This window comes from Euleptes europaea, chromosome 3 (assembly GCF_029931775.1).
Source record: "Euleptes europaea isolate rEulEur1 chromosome 3, rEulEur1.hap1, whole genome shotgun sequence".
NCBI classification, from domain to species: domain Eukaryota; kingdom Metazoa; phylum Chordata; class Lepidosauria; order Squamata; family Sphaerodactylidae; genus Euleptes; species Euleptes europaea.
Genome location: NC_079314.1, coordinates 65,672,071 through 65,686,235, shown reverse-complemented (window position 1 = coordinate 65,686,235; position 14,165 = coordinate 65,672,071). Strand labels below are relative to the sequence as shown.

General features: G+C 43.2%; 1 protein-coding gene across 1 annotated transcript in view; it reads left to right on the top strand.

Moving 5' to 3' along the window:
- The first annotated feature begins 5,592 nt into the window (after positions 1 to 5,592).
- The window catches only part of GXYLT1 (glucoside xylosyltransferase 1), a 31,923-nt gene continuing 23,350 nt past the window's right edge, over positions 5,593 to 14,165 (top strand). Inside the window, exon 1 of the mRNA XM_056847621.1 lies at positions 5,593 to 5,848. Coding sequence (XP_056703599.1) covers positions 5,634 to 5,848 — 215 coding nt within the window. The 5' untranslated portion in view covers positions 5,593 to 5,633. The remainder of the gene's footprint in view (positions 5,849 to 14,165) is intronic.

Below are 14,165 nucleotides of genomic sequence, written 5' to 3'. Positions count from 1 at the left end.
TTGGTGTTCAATGGGAATGGGATATAGTTTTGTTATAGGGGAAAGGATAACTTTATCACCACTGCTAGACATTTCAACATCCATTCAAAATAGGTCATGAAATAGACCTTTTTATACAAGTTGGGTAGGGAGGAAATTCTTCAACAGCAATGTGTTAAAACTTAGAAATGATCCATGTGACACCTGGCAGCAGCCTGAGGCAGACAAGGCTGTATTTCCCTCGTTCTTTTCTAGGCACTGGGAGATCAAGAATAGCAATACTTTCCCTTCCTAGATCTTTCCTAGTTGCTGGGAGATTTGGTGGTCGACCATCTATTTTTGTATGGCAATGCTCAGGAGAAGCACTCCCATCCCCATCACAAAAAGGAAAAGGAAGAAGAATGCAATGCTGGGAGAATGAAAGTGGATCCTCTTCTTCAGGAGACTTCTTCACAACTTGCCCATATGGGCACTATCAACACTGTACATACCAAATGGTGACATGTATGAGAATAAATACATTTTAAAGGGGAAAAACATTATTGGATATGTTGTAAGGTGAGATCTGTACATCAAATAAGTCTCTTATGAATTCTAATCAGATTTGAAGTGGTTTTTTTTTTTTGGGGGGGAAGCATTTTTATGACAAATGCCAAGGTGGGTAAACCCTTACATTATATAAACAATCTACATCGTTATCTTTATAAATGTGGTAATTATATGTGTAAAATTTATTTCTATTATTTTTTGGTTATTAGTGTCATGAATGGCTTCAGTCTGACCTACTTGGTGATCATTTGCCACATATTCTATTAGTTCCACTGATCAAATCCTAAATTTAAAAGTCTTTTAAAAATAATACATAAAATACTGTAGGTAATGTATAAAAGGGAGAGCTTAATGCTGCAATCCCTTGTACACTTAAGCCCCACAGAACACACTGAGACTTATTGCTGAGTAAATATTCCTAGGATTGCGTTACAACAGTGCAATAAGGCATATTTCCTTCTAAACCCATTGACTTACATGGAGCCTGTGACTCTGTTTAGGATTGTACTGTGAGTCAACACAGCTACCTCCTAAGCAGCATCGATGCATGTGACTACAATCCTATGCAGCTTGAAAGTAAGCCCATTATTATTTATTATTATCCAGGCTTTTTTGGTGGTGGTATTTACCTTTACTGAGGGGATATACTAAAAGGAACACAGGATTGTCCATTGGAAACAATGGTAGAGGCTTGAAGGCCCACTGGGAGAAGCTGTCATTCTACTCTGCAACCTATCATTCCAGTTCCAGAGCACAGATTCTGTTTCCTGGGATATCATTCCAGTCCCAGAGCACATATTCTATATTCTCGAACAGTTGGTCATAGACCCAACCAGAGGGGAGGCGATCCTGGATTTAAAACTCTGTGGTGCTGCCAGTGATTTAGTGCGGGATGTGGATGTAGTTGAGCCAGTTGGCAATAGTGATCACAATGGCATCAAATTTAATTTATATGTAAGTGGGAAAGTGACTGGGAAATCTCACACAATTACCTTTGACTTTAAAAGAGGGAACTTCTCTAAAATGAGAAAACTGGGAAAGAGGAAGTTGAAAGGAACAGTTAGGAGGGTTAAATCTCTTGAAAAGGCTTGTGGGTTACTCAAGTCCACATTACTAGAGGCTCAGCTAGCTTGTATACTGCAGGTCAGGAAAGGTAGTAATAAGTCCAAGAGGTCACCACCATGGCTAACAGGTAAGGTGAAAGAAGCAATTAGAGAAAAAAAGTCTACCTTCAGAGACTGGAAGGTTTGCCCAAACGAGGCGAACAGAAGCAAACACAAACTTGCACAAAGGAAATGCAAGCAGATAATTAGAGATGCAAAAAAAGATTTTGAGAAGCATATTGCTAAACACATCAAAACAAACAATAAGAAATTCTTTAAGTATATTAGGAGTAGGAAACCAGCTAGGGAATCGGTTGGACCATTGGATGACAATGGGAGTAAAGGAACTCTAAGGGAGGATAAAGCGATTGCTGAAAAACTAAATGAATTCTTCTCATCTGTCTTCACTGTTGAGGATACAGGGCAGATGCCTTCTCCTGAACAGAGATTTTGGAGGGGAAAATGAGGAACTGAGGCAAATAGTGGTAACAAGGCAGAAAGTCCTAGAACGTCTAGACAAACCAAACTAACAAGTCACAGGGGCCAGACGGTATTCATCCTAGAGTTCTTCAAGAACTCAAATGGGAAATTGCTGAACTTCTAACAAAGATATGTAATATGTCCCTTCGATCAGCCTCTGTACCAGAGGACTGGAGAATGGCCAATGTAACACCCATTTATAAAAAAGGTTCCAGGGGGGACCCAGGAAATTACAGGCCAGTTAGCTTAACGTCTGTTCCGGGTAAATTAGTGGAAAGCATTATTAAAGATAGAATTGTCAAGCATATAGAAGGGCAAGGTCTGCTGGGCAAAACCCAACATGGCTTCTGTAAGGGTAGGTCCTGTCTCACTAACCTATTAGAGTTTTTTGAAAGTGTCAATAAGCATGTGGACAGGAATGAGCCTGTGGATATTGTATATTTGGATTTCCAAAAAGCTTTTGACAAAGTCCCCCACCAAAGACTGCTAAGCAAACTTCATAGTCACGGGATAAGAGGACAAGTCCTCTTATGGATTGAGAGCTGGCTGAAAAATAGGAAGCAGAGAGTAGTAGGAATCAATGGTCAGTTCTCCCAATGACGGGATGTGAGCAGTGGGGTGCCTCAGGGATCTGTGTTGGAACCGGTGCTTTTCAACCTGTTCATCAATGACCAGGAGTTGGGGTTAAACAGTGAAGTAGCCAAGTTTGCAGATGACACCAAATTATTTAGGGTGGTTAAAACAAAATCAGACTGTGAAGAGCTCCAGAAGGATCTCTGCATACTGAAAGAATGGGCATTAAAATGGCAAATGAGATTCAATGTGAGTAAGTGTAAAGTGATGCATATTGGGACAAAAAATCCCAACTTCACATATACACTGATGGGATCTGTGCTGGCAGCAACAGACCAAGAAAGGGATCTTGGGGTGGTAGTGGATAGCTCAATGAAGATGTCAACCCAGTGTGCGGCTGCTGTAAAAAAGGCAAATGCTGGCTATAATTAGACGAGGAATAGAGAATAAAACTGCTGATATCATACTGCCCTTGTACAAATCTATGGTGAGACCACACTTGGAATACTGTGTACAGTTCTGGTCACCACACCTAAAAATGGATATTACAGAGCTTGAGAAGGTGCAGAAAAGAGCAACCAAAATGATTAGGGGACTAGAGCAACTGTCCTATGGGAAGCGGTTAAGACGCTTAGGGCTGTTTAGCTTGGAAAGAAGGCGGCTGAGGGGAGACATGATAGAGGTCTATAAAATTATGCATGGTTTGGAGAGAGTGGACAGGGAGAAGTTTTTCTCCCTCTCCCATAATACTAGAACACGGGGTCATCTGCTAAAGCTGGAGGGTGAAAGATTCAAAACAGATAAAAGGAAGTATTTTTTCACACAACGCATAGTTAAATTGTGGAACTCCCTGCCCCTGGATGTGGTGATGGCTGCCAGCTTGGAGGGCTTTAAGGGGAGTGGACATATTCATGGAGGAGAAAGGTATTCATGGCTGTTAGTTAGAATGGATATTAGTCATGCTGCATACCTATTCTCTCTGGTATCAGAGGAGCATGCCTATTATTTTGGGTGCGGTGGAACACAGGCAGGATGGTGCTGCTGTACTCATCTTGTTAGTGGCTTCCTAGAGGCACCTGGTTGGCCACTGTGTGAACAGACTGCTGGACTTGATGGGCCTTGGTCTGATCCAGCAGGGCCTTTCTTATGTTCTTATGCTAAGGACTGTCATTCCACTCCGCAACCTATAATTCCAGTCCCAGAGCAGTTTCTATTCCTAGGGACCATCATTTTACTCTGCAACCTGTCATTCCAGTTCCAGAGTAGTCCATCCTGGCCCAGAGACCTTAATGGAAAATCCATTCCACATTTTCTTTGCACCTTTTTTTGTGCTGTAATGTATTTCAATGGAGTTCATCCAAGTCAATTGGAATTCCTGGCACTCATTATCTCCAATGGGCCTTCAAGCCTCTCCCATTGTTTCCAATCCGCAATCCTGTCATTACTGAGTACCAGCACTTTGTGGGAAAGGGGCTCTCCCAAGTCCTGATTATGGAAATGGAAGGAATTCGGTACCAGCACTTTTTTAAAACAACCCAGTGATTATTATTATATAGCCCACCTTTCTCGCTCAGACCCGAGGCAGTTATATTCGAGCAAGTTTTAATCCATGTCTTCCTACTCCTGTTTGTTTTGTGATGACAACAGCAGCTGTGCTTATAAGGAAACCCCCCAGTGTGCTGCAATATTTAAAGGTATAATATCATCAAGCCATCGAACCACGTGGGACTGGTGAACAAGAGCAGGATCCACCTCCATAGCAATGGGTTCACATGGATTAGACATGGTAATTTGGCAGCAAAAAAAAAAAAAAAAAAAGCATCTGGAGTCTTGCGACTGACTTTTAAAATATTTTGTCTTAATGTTGGAGACAAAGCGGGGGCTCTAGTCTCCAAAAGCTAGATGATGCCATGAGCAGGGCCGGTGCTCCCAGGCGAACTAGACGGTCGCCTGGGGCGCAGACCTGAGGGGCCCAGAACTAGCCTGAGGGCCCCCGTTTTAAACCGATCAGTATCGTAGGAAAAAATTGACCTGGCAATTTATATTTCTTATTTTAAGTACCACAGCAGTGCTGTGGGATATAATTAATTACAACGTCTTATAAAAAGTTTTGTAGGAATGCATCAGGCTTTTATTTTTTTCTACAATAAATCTGTTTTTGAACATTGGCTAGCAATGGGGGGCGGGGCGCGGGGCACAGGTAGGCCACGAGTTCAATTCCTTGGTTCTTGTAGGTTATCCGGGCCGTGTGACCGTGGCCTTGGTATTTTCTTTCCTGACGTTTCGCCCGCAGCTGTGGCAGGCATCTTCAGAGGAGTAACACTGAAGGACAGTGTCTCTCAGTGTCAAGTGTGTAGGAAGAGTAATATATAGTCAGAAAGGGGTTGGGTTTGAGCTGAATCATTGTCCTGCAAAAAGTATCCAAGGTAATGTGCTAATCACTGTCCTGTAAGTATCAAGATAATGTGCTAATGAGGGTGTGGTATGTTAATATGGAACCATTGTATCCTGAAGGGATCTGTTAACGGGTGAAATCCAATTTCACAAATCCTGTTTCTTTCTTGGCCCCTCGTAATCGGCCCGCGCTTCCACCTCGCTTGCTCCAACTTGAGCCCCCAAGGTGGGACCCTCCCCCTTCCCCCTAGCAACCCAGCCGCTCGCAGCCTTCCCAACAACACACCGCCGACCCCGCCCCTGGCGCCTCCATGACACCCGGGGCCCCGGGCTCCTCCCTAACCAGTCCGGCCCGCCTCCTTTCCACCGCCCTCCTCTCGCTGGGTCGCCTCTCCCGCTACTACCTCAGAGGCGGGGGCGGCGCCTTCCTGCCTCACCTCGGCCGCCGCCGCCGCCGCGTCGTGCTGGGCCCGAGCGCGCGCTGCGGCCGCCGCCGGCATTTCCGCCGCCGGTTGGGCCCCGGCTGCAGCCTGCTGCCGCCGGGGCCGCGGGAGGATGCGGCGCCTGGCGCGGGTGGCGCTGCTGTGCCTGGGCTGCGGCTTGTGCTCGTTGCTCTACGCCTTCAGCCAACTGTCGCTGGAGCGGGAGGCGCCGCGGCGGCGGGGAGAGCCCACCTTCCCGGTCCGGAGGCAGCTGCGTGGCGGCGGCTGGAGGGCAGCGTCGGGGAGCGCAGGCCGCAGAGACCGGGCGCCGCTGTGGCCGGCGGGGAGGTATGTGCGTAGGCCTGGCGGTCGCCTCACGGAGGCGGGACGAGCCTGTCTTGTGTGCGTGTCTAGTGGCGGCAGGAGGGTCCCTTTCCCCTCATTGCGGGAGCGAAGGAAAAGGCTCTCTTTTCGGAGTCTGCCCATCATAAGGCAGTTCGCAGTGGGTCGCCGTGTTAGTCTGTCTGCAGTAGTAGAAAAGGGCAAGAGTCCAGTAGCACCTGAAAGACTAACAAGAATATTTTCTGGTAGGGTAGGAGCTTTCGGGAGCCACAGCTCTCGAAATGTAAAAATATTTTCTGGCAGGGTATGAGCTTTCGGGAGCCACAGCTCTCTAAATGCAAAAATATTTTCTGGTAGGGTATGAGCTTTCGGGAGCCACAGCTCACAAAGTGAAAGCTCATACCCTACCAGAAAATATTTTTGTTAGTCTTTAAGGTGCTACTGGACTCTTGCTCTTTTCTACATAATAAGGCAGTAACTTATACCCATCCACCAGACGCCTTCGCAGTGGCTAAAACAGATTATATATATATATATATTTCCACTTTGCTTGTAAACGAATATTTGAAAAGAGTGAAGCTCGCTTTCTGCTCCCCCCCCCCCTCTTCTCTTATGAATACTACAAGATAGTTGGGAACTAACTTGTGGTGATAAGTGCCTTGAAACTTACAGGGTGTTTTACTTAACAGGAAGCGGAAGTTTACAAGGGCACTCTCAAATGACGCTGGAAAGAGTGGCTTGTGGTTTGCTGTCTTAGCCGCACTGTGAAACCATCTTCCTTCTTTTTAAGTTCCCTCCTGCCCCCTTCCCTTATTGAGGACACTTTTAGGTCAGATGAGGACCCAAGGTGAATAATGAAGATATTGAGGGGAAAACCCACAATAGCAACACTGGCTAAGTACAGGATGACTTATCCAATTAAGAAAGAGAATCAGCAGTCACTAGTCAAACTATGTCTGACCACAAGTCCTTGTAAATGATTCTGCTTAGCTCCATTTTCTAAAAATGACAGGAGCGGGTGTTCGGTCAGATTCAGGATGGCTTCTCCACAGTGTGAGAGCCGCTACCCATAAAGGCTCAAGATCAAGAAAGTTCTAATCAGACTGCATTAGGGGCCACAAACAAGAGACTGTGCCAAGGCCCAAAGTTGCCGCTCAGGTTTATGTTAGAGGAATGATTTCTTTAGAGGCATAGGTTCCAGGCTTTAAAGGTGAGAATCAGCACTTGAACAGGCAGCTAATATAACCTTAAAACAAGTGCAATATGTACAGCACATTACAATACTCCAGCGTAGTGTAGTGATGGTTTGGAGTGGTGGACTCTAATCTGGAGAACCACGTTATTTTCCCCACTCCTACGCATGAAGCCAGCTGGGTGACCTTGGGTTAGTCACAGCTCTCTTAGAGCTCTCTCAGCCCCACCTACCTTACAGGGTGTCTGCTGTGGGAAGGGAAGGTGATTGTAAGCCGGTTTGATTCTTCCTTAAGTGGTAGAGAAAGTCGGCATATAAAAAAGCACTTTTCTTCTCTCCTTCTGCTTGTTAAGGTTACTGTGGTATCAGTTTTACTATAGATAGGTAGGAAACGTCTGTCGTAGATGAAACTGATTCAAAAAGACACTTTTTGCAATATAAGGATAGCTGTGCTGGATCAGAATATCTAAACCAGTATCCTGTTTCTTATAGTGGCCAACTAGATGCCCCCACAAAGCCTGCAAGTAGGTTATAGAGACCTGTGCAAGAGCAGAATATCTAAACCCTTCAGCGATGCTATTCAAAAGTTTTGCTACCTTTGAATGTAGAGGTACCATTTTGCCATTGTGGCTAATTGGCATTGATGAACATATTCTCCATTTATTTGTCTAATCTCTTTTAAAGCCAGCTAAACTAGTGGCTTTCACTACCTTTTGGAGTGGTGAGTTCCACTACTCTTTGTGTGTTTCCTTTTGTATGTCCTGAATCTACTGACCATCAAATTCATTGGATGTTCCAGAGTTGTAGTACTATAGGAGTGGGATAAAAAGTTCTCTCTCCACTTTCTCCATCCAGTGCATAATTTAATACACTTTTATCAGCACTCCTTGCATTTTTAATTCTTTAAACCCAAAGGCCCCTTGATCATTTTGGTTGCTATTTCTGAAAATCTTCTATTGCTACAATATCCTTTTGTAGATAAGGTGATTAGAACTACACTTAAATCCAAATGTGGACACATGGTAGATCTATACCAGGGTATTATGATAATGACAGTGGGAGGAATAGAAGGTAGCTGTATGGTGGCTCCCTGATTGTCTAATCTTTGCCCCATCCTCAGTGATTTCCCCACTTGTATCTTTATTATATCTAATACCAGAACAATAAAGAATAATTTGTCTATACTACATGATCTACTAACAGCAGATTCAATAAATCTGGCCCTGACTGGATAACACAAATAATGTTGGACAATTTATTCCAGTAAAAATCATTTCCACATAAAGCTTTGAGTTCAACATTTAAACCAGCTGACTTGTTTTTTTCCCACCATTCAAATATTTCAGTTGAAGTATTTTTTCTATTGGGACATAAAACTAATAGGGGGTACATTTAAAAATACATCTGTTCAACTAAGTTTCTACAACCTGCTGTCTTTACTTTTGGCCAACATCTGTCCACTGTGGTCAAATAGATGAGAACAAACTGAAAACGGACACAGACAAGACGGAAGTGATGCTGCTTCATAAGGCCCATGGTCTGAATTTGCACTACCCACTCCTGACTAGTCTGTCCTAGTCTGAATCAGTTTTGAGAGTGTTGGCTGATGCCACATCCAGGTGAAAACCTGAACATGACATCGATGCATCATCTGATATCACACATGTCCCTTGCCTAGTGCCTGGGGCAGAAGCCTGGCATCTCTTAAGGCAGGGGTGGGGAACATCAGGCCCAGGGGCCGAATAAGGCCCGCGAAATCATTTGGTCTGGCCCTTTGTGGGTCCTGGCAGATCTCTAGCTCAGAAGGATCTAAGATTGGTGATCTGCCCCCTCCCACAGACAGGAATAGCCTTTATTCAAGGCGGATGTGAGTTTATTTTGCCGAGAAAATTAACCTCCTTTCTCCCTTGCAGAAGAGTCATAAGCTACAAAGCTGCTAGACCGCCCAAGAAACTGTTTTAACCCTTTCCCACCCAGGCTGTGGAGAAATGTATTCCCTCTATACTACAAGAGGGCTGGGGGCGCAAGTGGCGCCACTCCGTCTTGTGTTTGCTGACCTGCCTGAATCTCTTGGGCCCAGCTGGGGATGGCAGAGCTCAAAAGCGAGTCGCTCTACATGGCAGACACTCGGAGCCGTCTCCGGTCATGCCTCTTGGCTAAATGCTTGACCAAATATAGCAGGATAGTTTTTAAGTTGATAATTTTGTATGGCCCACAAATGTTGTTATAAATATCCAAATGGCCCTTGGCAGAAAAAAGGTTCCCCACCCTGTCTTAAGGGGAGGGGAGAGCTTTGAAGCAATAAGTGATATTCACGGTGCCTTCTGAGGTGTTGGATGAATGCAAAGTTCTATTGTCCCACATTCTTCTTTGATACTTTTGGCCAATAAGATCTCTTGACTAATTTCCTTTTCCTGTGGAAACAGCCCTTAACCAATCATGCTTGTGGAAGAAAGTGTTAATCTGTGTTACCTTTTCAGGTAGCTTTGCAGTTTCTATGAGCCTTTGGGAATAGTCTACTCTGTCATCATGGACATTGTCCTTATCAGTTAATTGGAACAAGTCTGTGATTCTAGACCTAGACAGCATGTCAGTATAACAGGCAAGTAGTTGTAATCTGGAAGAAGCAGTCCCATTATTTAAAAAAATGGTTTTTCCTTCATGAAGAGCAGCTCTTCAAACTTAAAGTGTTTGAAACTTGGTTTCAGGCCTCTGGCCTCAGACTGATGCTAGGGGAACAGCAGCTGTCTGACCCACACAATTTTGTTTATATGTGTGAGAGAATGTTTCATATGTGACCATGTTCATACTATATAACACAAGGGAAGATGATTGTCCCCCTGACCATAAGGAGTTGGTACCAATGACTGGGTGATATGGATAATTTGCGCTGTCTCTCCACTTTGGCTCCGCAGACTACCTCAGTGGGGGGAGATTGGGCTGGGAGTATATTTGTACCTTTTTTATCTTTCTGCTTTACTGAGGCATTTCTTATGAAAGAATCCTTTATGTGGGATGTAACTGGGTTTAATCTTCCTCTTGCCACCTCACTCTCTAATCATCTGCATGTCTCCTTTGGGAATGAGCTGGCCATTAAATGATGGCTCTCGTAGGGCACAAATTGGTGTCAACCTCAGTTCCCACCCATGTTGTGAAAAGGACTGCCCTTCTCTGTTGGGTTTGGGGAAAGCAAACTGGCCAATACTTACTCTCCCCATAATCCTTTGGGAAACCCATTTTGGTGTGAAACAACAGAAGAGGACAGTTCTAATCAGTATTCCATCAATCATGCTGGATCAGGGCTCTGCCTTATACGTTTGCAAGATTGCGTTTTGACAATGTGAGTGACAAGTCAAAACAGAAGTTAGTAATAAAGCTGTGCCTACAGAACCAATAATCATTACTCCCTTTATATATGCATGAGCACACACCCAGAGTCATGTGGGATAGCAATTCACAGAACAATGGATAGAATATTACTCACACAGAACATTCCCTTCCATGACTCTGCAGAGAGCTCCTGCAAAATGGAGCTCCTCACGCATCACTTTCCCTGAGCCTGTACTCAACAAATTTCTTTCCTTAGCAGAAGAGAGCAGCAAGCATTGGGCAAGAAAAGAGGGCTCAGATGAACACAAACAGAAACCATGCACACAACATTTGTGCAAAAGGAACATGCAAGATGACAGTTAAGCAAATTGGAGAATAGGATATTGATTAGTTTGCACACATGCAAGTGTGAGTAGAATGGCACTTGTGTGTGTGTAAAGTGCTGTCAAGTCACAGCTGACTTATGGCGACCCCTTTTTGGGGTTTTCATGGCAAGAGACTAACCAAGAAGGTTTGCCAGTGCCTTCCTCTGCGCAGCAACCCTGGTATTCCTTGGTGGTCTCCCATCCAAATACTAACCAGGGCTGATCCTGCTTAGCTTCTGAGATCTGACGAGATCAGGCTAGCCTGGGCCATCCAGTTCAGGACAGAATGGCACTTAATTATTATTTAATGTTTAATTCAGCTTATTTTTTCTTGTGCCTTAAACATAATGGTTTGTTTCTTTTGCCATCAAGTCACATTGGACTTATGGTGACCCCTAGTGGGGTTTTCAAGGCAAGAGACGGCCAGAGGTGGTTTGCCATTGCCTACCTCCGCATCACGACCCTGGTATTCCTTGGAGGTCTCCCATTCCAATACTTGCCAGGGTCAACCCTGCCTAGCTTCTGAGATCTGACGAGATCAGGCAAGCCTGGGCTATCCAGGTCAGGGCAATCATAATGTTCATGATAATAATAAAACAGCCCTAAGTGAAAGTAAATTTTAAAAAGGGATAGAGGGAATAAATCCATTTTTTGGATGGGCAATATAGGGGAGGATAGAGAAGTAAAACACTATGTTTCTATCCAGCGACTTGACGGCACTTTACACACAGTAAACATCCATTGTTATCTAAGTTTCTGCATACCAGCCTGAAATTAATATGTTTCAGATATTTTATCCAAAGGATATGTTTGTATAAGGGCTAACAATATTTTCTAGTATTGGTTTTCATTTGGGTGGTTTTTAAACAATGCACATTAATGGTTAAATAATGTAAGTATCTCTTCTGCGTATAGTTGTGTTGAAAACTTTATCTTTTTATGTAGCAACTTTTTTAAGGGGAAATAATTGTCTGGGGCAGACAAATATTTGCTAAATTAGTGGACTGACTCAGTTTGAACCGAGTGGAGACCAGTACTAGATATCATTAAGCAGCGTATTATATATATTGTACTGGATTTATCTGGAGTATGTACACAGGTGTGCTCAGTGGGTTGGGACCAGTGATTCCTTCTTGCAAACTAAAATTCACTCACTGGGTTTAAGGGAATTTTAAACTAAATAAAATCCAGTGCCTAGTCATACCTTGATAGCCAGTATTCCATGGTAATCAGTCTGCCATCAATGCCTTTTATAAGCCATATTAGCTTTATAAGTATTGGTGGAATTGTGTAGCCTAGTTATATCTGTCCCTCAAAAGTTATTGATTTGGGGGAAAAAAGTTGCTTTATGTCCTAGATCAGTGATACTCTATAGCCATATATGCTTTTTTGACATGCCATCTGTGGCTCTTTTCAAAGGTTTGGCTATTGTATTGTTGCTGGAATCATAGCAGACTATACATGGGAGTGTAAGCTTGTGAAAATTAGTAATGTTATAAAGTGACCCTTGATATTTCCATGACTGTACAATTCTTGCCCCTGCAAAGAAGTTGTTCCTTTTTCGTTGTTTTATGCCTGAGTGACTTTAAAAGTGAAAAGAATGGAAAGTGAATATACAAAAAAGAAGAAGAAAGAAAAAATGTAGTTCTTATTTTATGTCTGATTCAAAGCCATAATAGTTGGGAACTACTCAGATTCTCCGCTACTTCTGCAAGGCATGAAAAAAAAACTTGGCGGTTGAGAGAAAACACAAGTGTTAGGACAGTTGTTATCTGCTTCTGTGCTGTGCGTAGTCCTGCTCTCCTTTGGAACAGCAGTGTCTTTCAAGGCAAAAACAGACATGGAGGATACATTTTCAAACAGGGCTGAGTGAGAAGGGTGTTATAGTTATATATTTATATCCTTTAATATATTTATATAAGAATCCCCCCCCCCAACCCTCAATGCCTGGCTATCTTTTCTTGAAGGCACTAATAACAGTATATGGGGGAGTTTCAGTTTAGTACAGTTATGTGTGGTGAAAGGGTTAAATGCTCTTCTCCCATCCTCAGGTGGTTCTGATTTCAACTGGGGGCATGTACAGCTGTCTTTGTTGTGTAAAGGTTTGTTGACTAGTTTGAGCCTTAAGGCACTGGCATATTTGGGTTCCCCTGCAATCCTTGCAGTGAGTTGATAACACAAACTTGGTAGCAAGCAAAATAAAGTATATTGTTTGAACAGAAATGGTTTCATACAGTCACAATAGGATAATAAGCATATTTAAAGTAAAAACTGTAAACAGTGAAGAGACATTTTGAACAATAAATATATTTTTGAAAATATTGTATATATCTACAGGATACACAGGAATTCTCATTTTCTAATGCTCCCTTGGGTCCTGAGATGCTCAGGAGAAAGACAAGCTTATATATATTTTAAATAAATAAATTGCCTTAAAAATCACACTACGCATTTTGAATAAGTAAAATCTTACTCTATAATTTCATTATTATTGAAAGAAAAAATGTTTCATAGGAGTTTTTTCCATGCTGTCTCAAGTTTTACATTGCAAAAACTTAAAGTCCAGGGTCAGGAGGATAATTTTTTTTCCTCCCCCCCCGCCCCCTGTGTGCGTGTGTGTTTCCCCCTGAACCTTCATGTCTCTAGTACGAATCCATCTTTTGGGGGTTATCACGACTGGCCGCCCTCTCCAGAGCCCCAGCCGCGTTGTAACGTAACCGAGTCAGGTCAAATAACTCAAACCACCTTTTAAATGAAAAGGTTTATTAAGAAATTAAAAGAAAAATAATTAAAATGCGAGTACAGTAATCTTAAAGACACACTGGCAAAGAAAATAACAAAGTCTTGCTGGTTATACTTACAACTCTACTACACAGCTAAAGTTCCTTACTCTTAAGCTAAGCTGGTTCAGGCCTTAGTTTCTTGCATTGCGGCATTGCTGTATCTGAGCAGAGTAATGTGCTAAAGCAGTTCAGGTGATGATAATAGTCGATGATGATGATAGTTAGAATAGCATAAGCATGGCTAAACTTATGGCAATCTGAATCCCAGTCAGATGACCCCTGACTTCCAATCAGGAACAGTGGCTCAAAGAAACCTCTAGATGGTTCAGGCCGGTTCAAGCTGGATTGGGTTTTAGGAGTGAAGAGTGAAATCATTCCCCCCTCCCAACTTCTCATAGATGAAAACTATCTCCCAATTAGGCTGGCATGCTGGTTTGGCCTTGCACAGCCTTATCTGCTTGGTAACAGGCTGCAGGTGCATCTTGTTTTTCATGGTCTCTGTTAGGCCTCTACAATTATAACAACCGTTTTCTAAGCATTCAAAATGGAGAATAGTGATGCTAAGCAAAAGTTAACACTAAATGGCTTTTCCTGTCTTCACGGGGTGAAGTTGTGAGATCTTATATCCTTGCACTTTCAGAGCAGTATGAAGG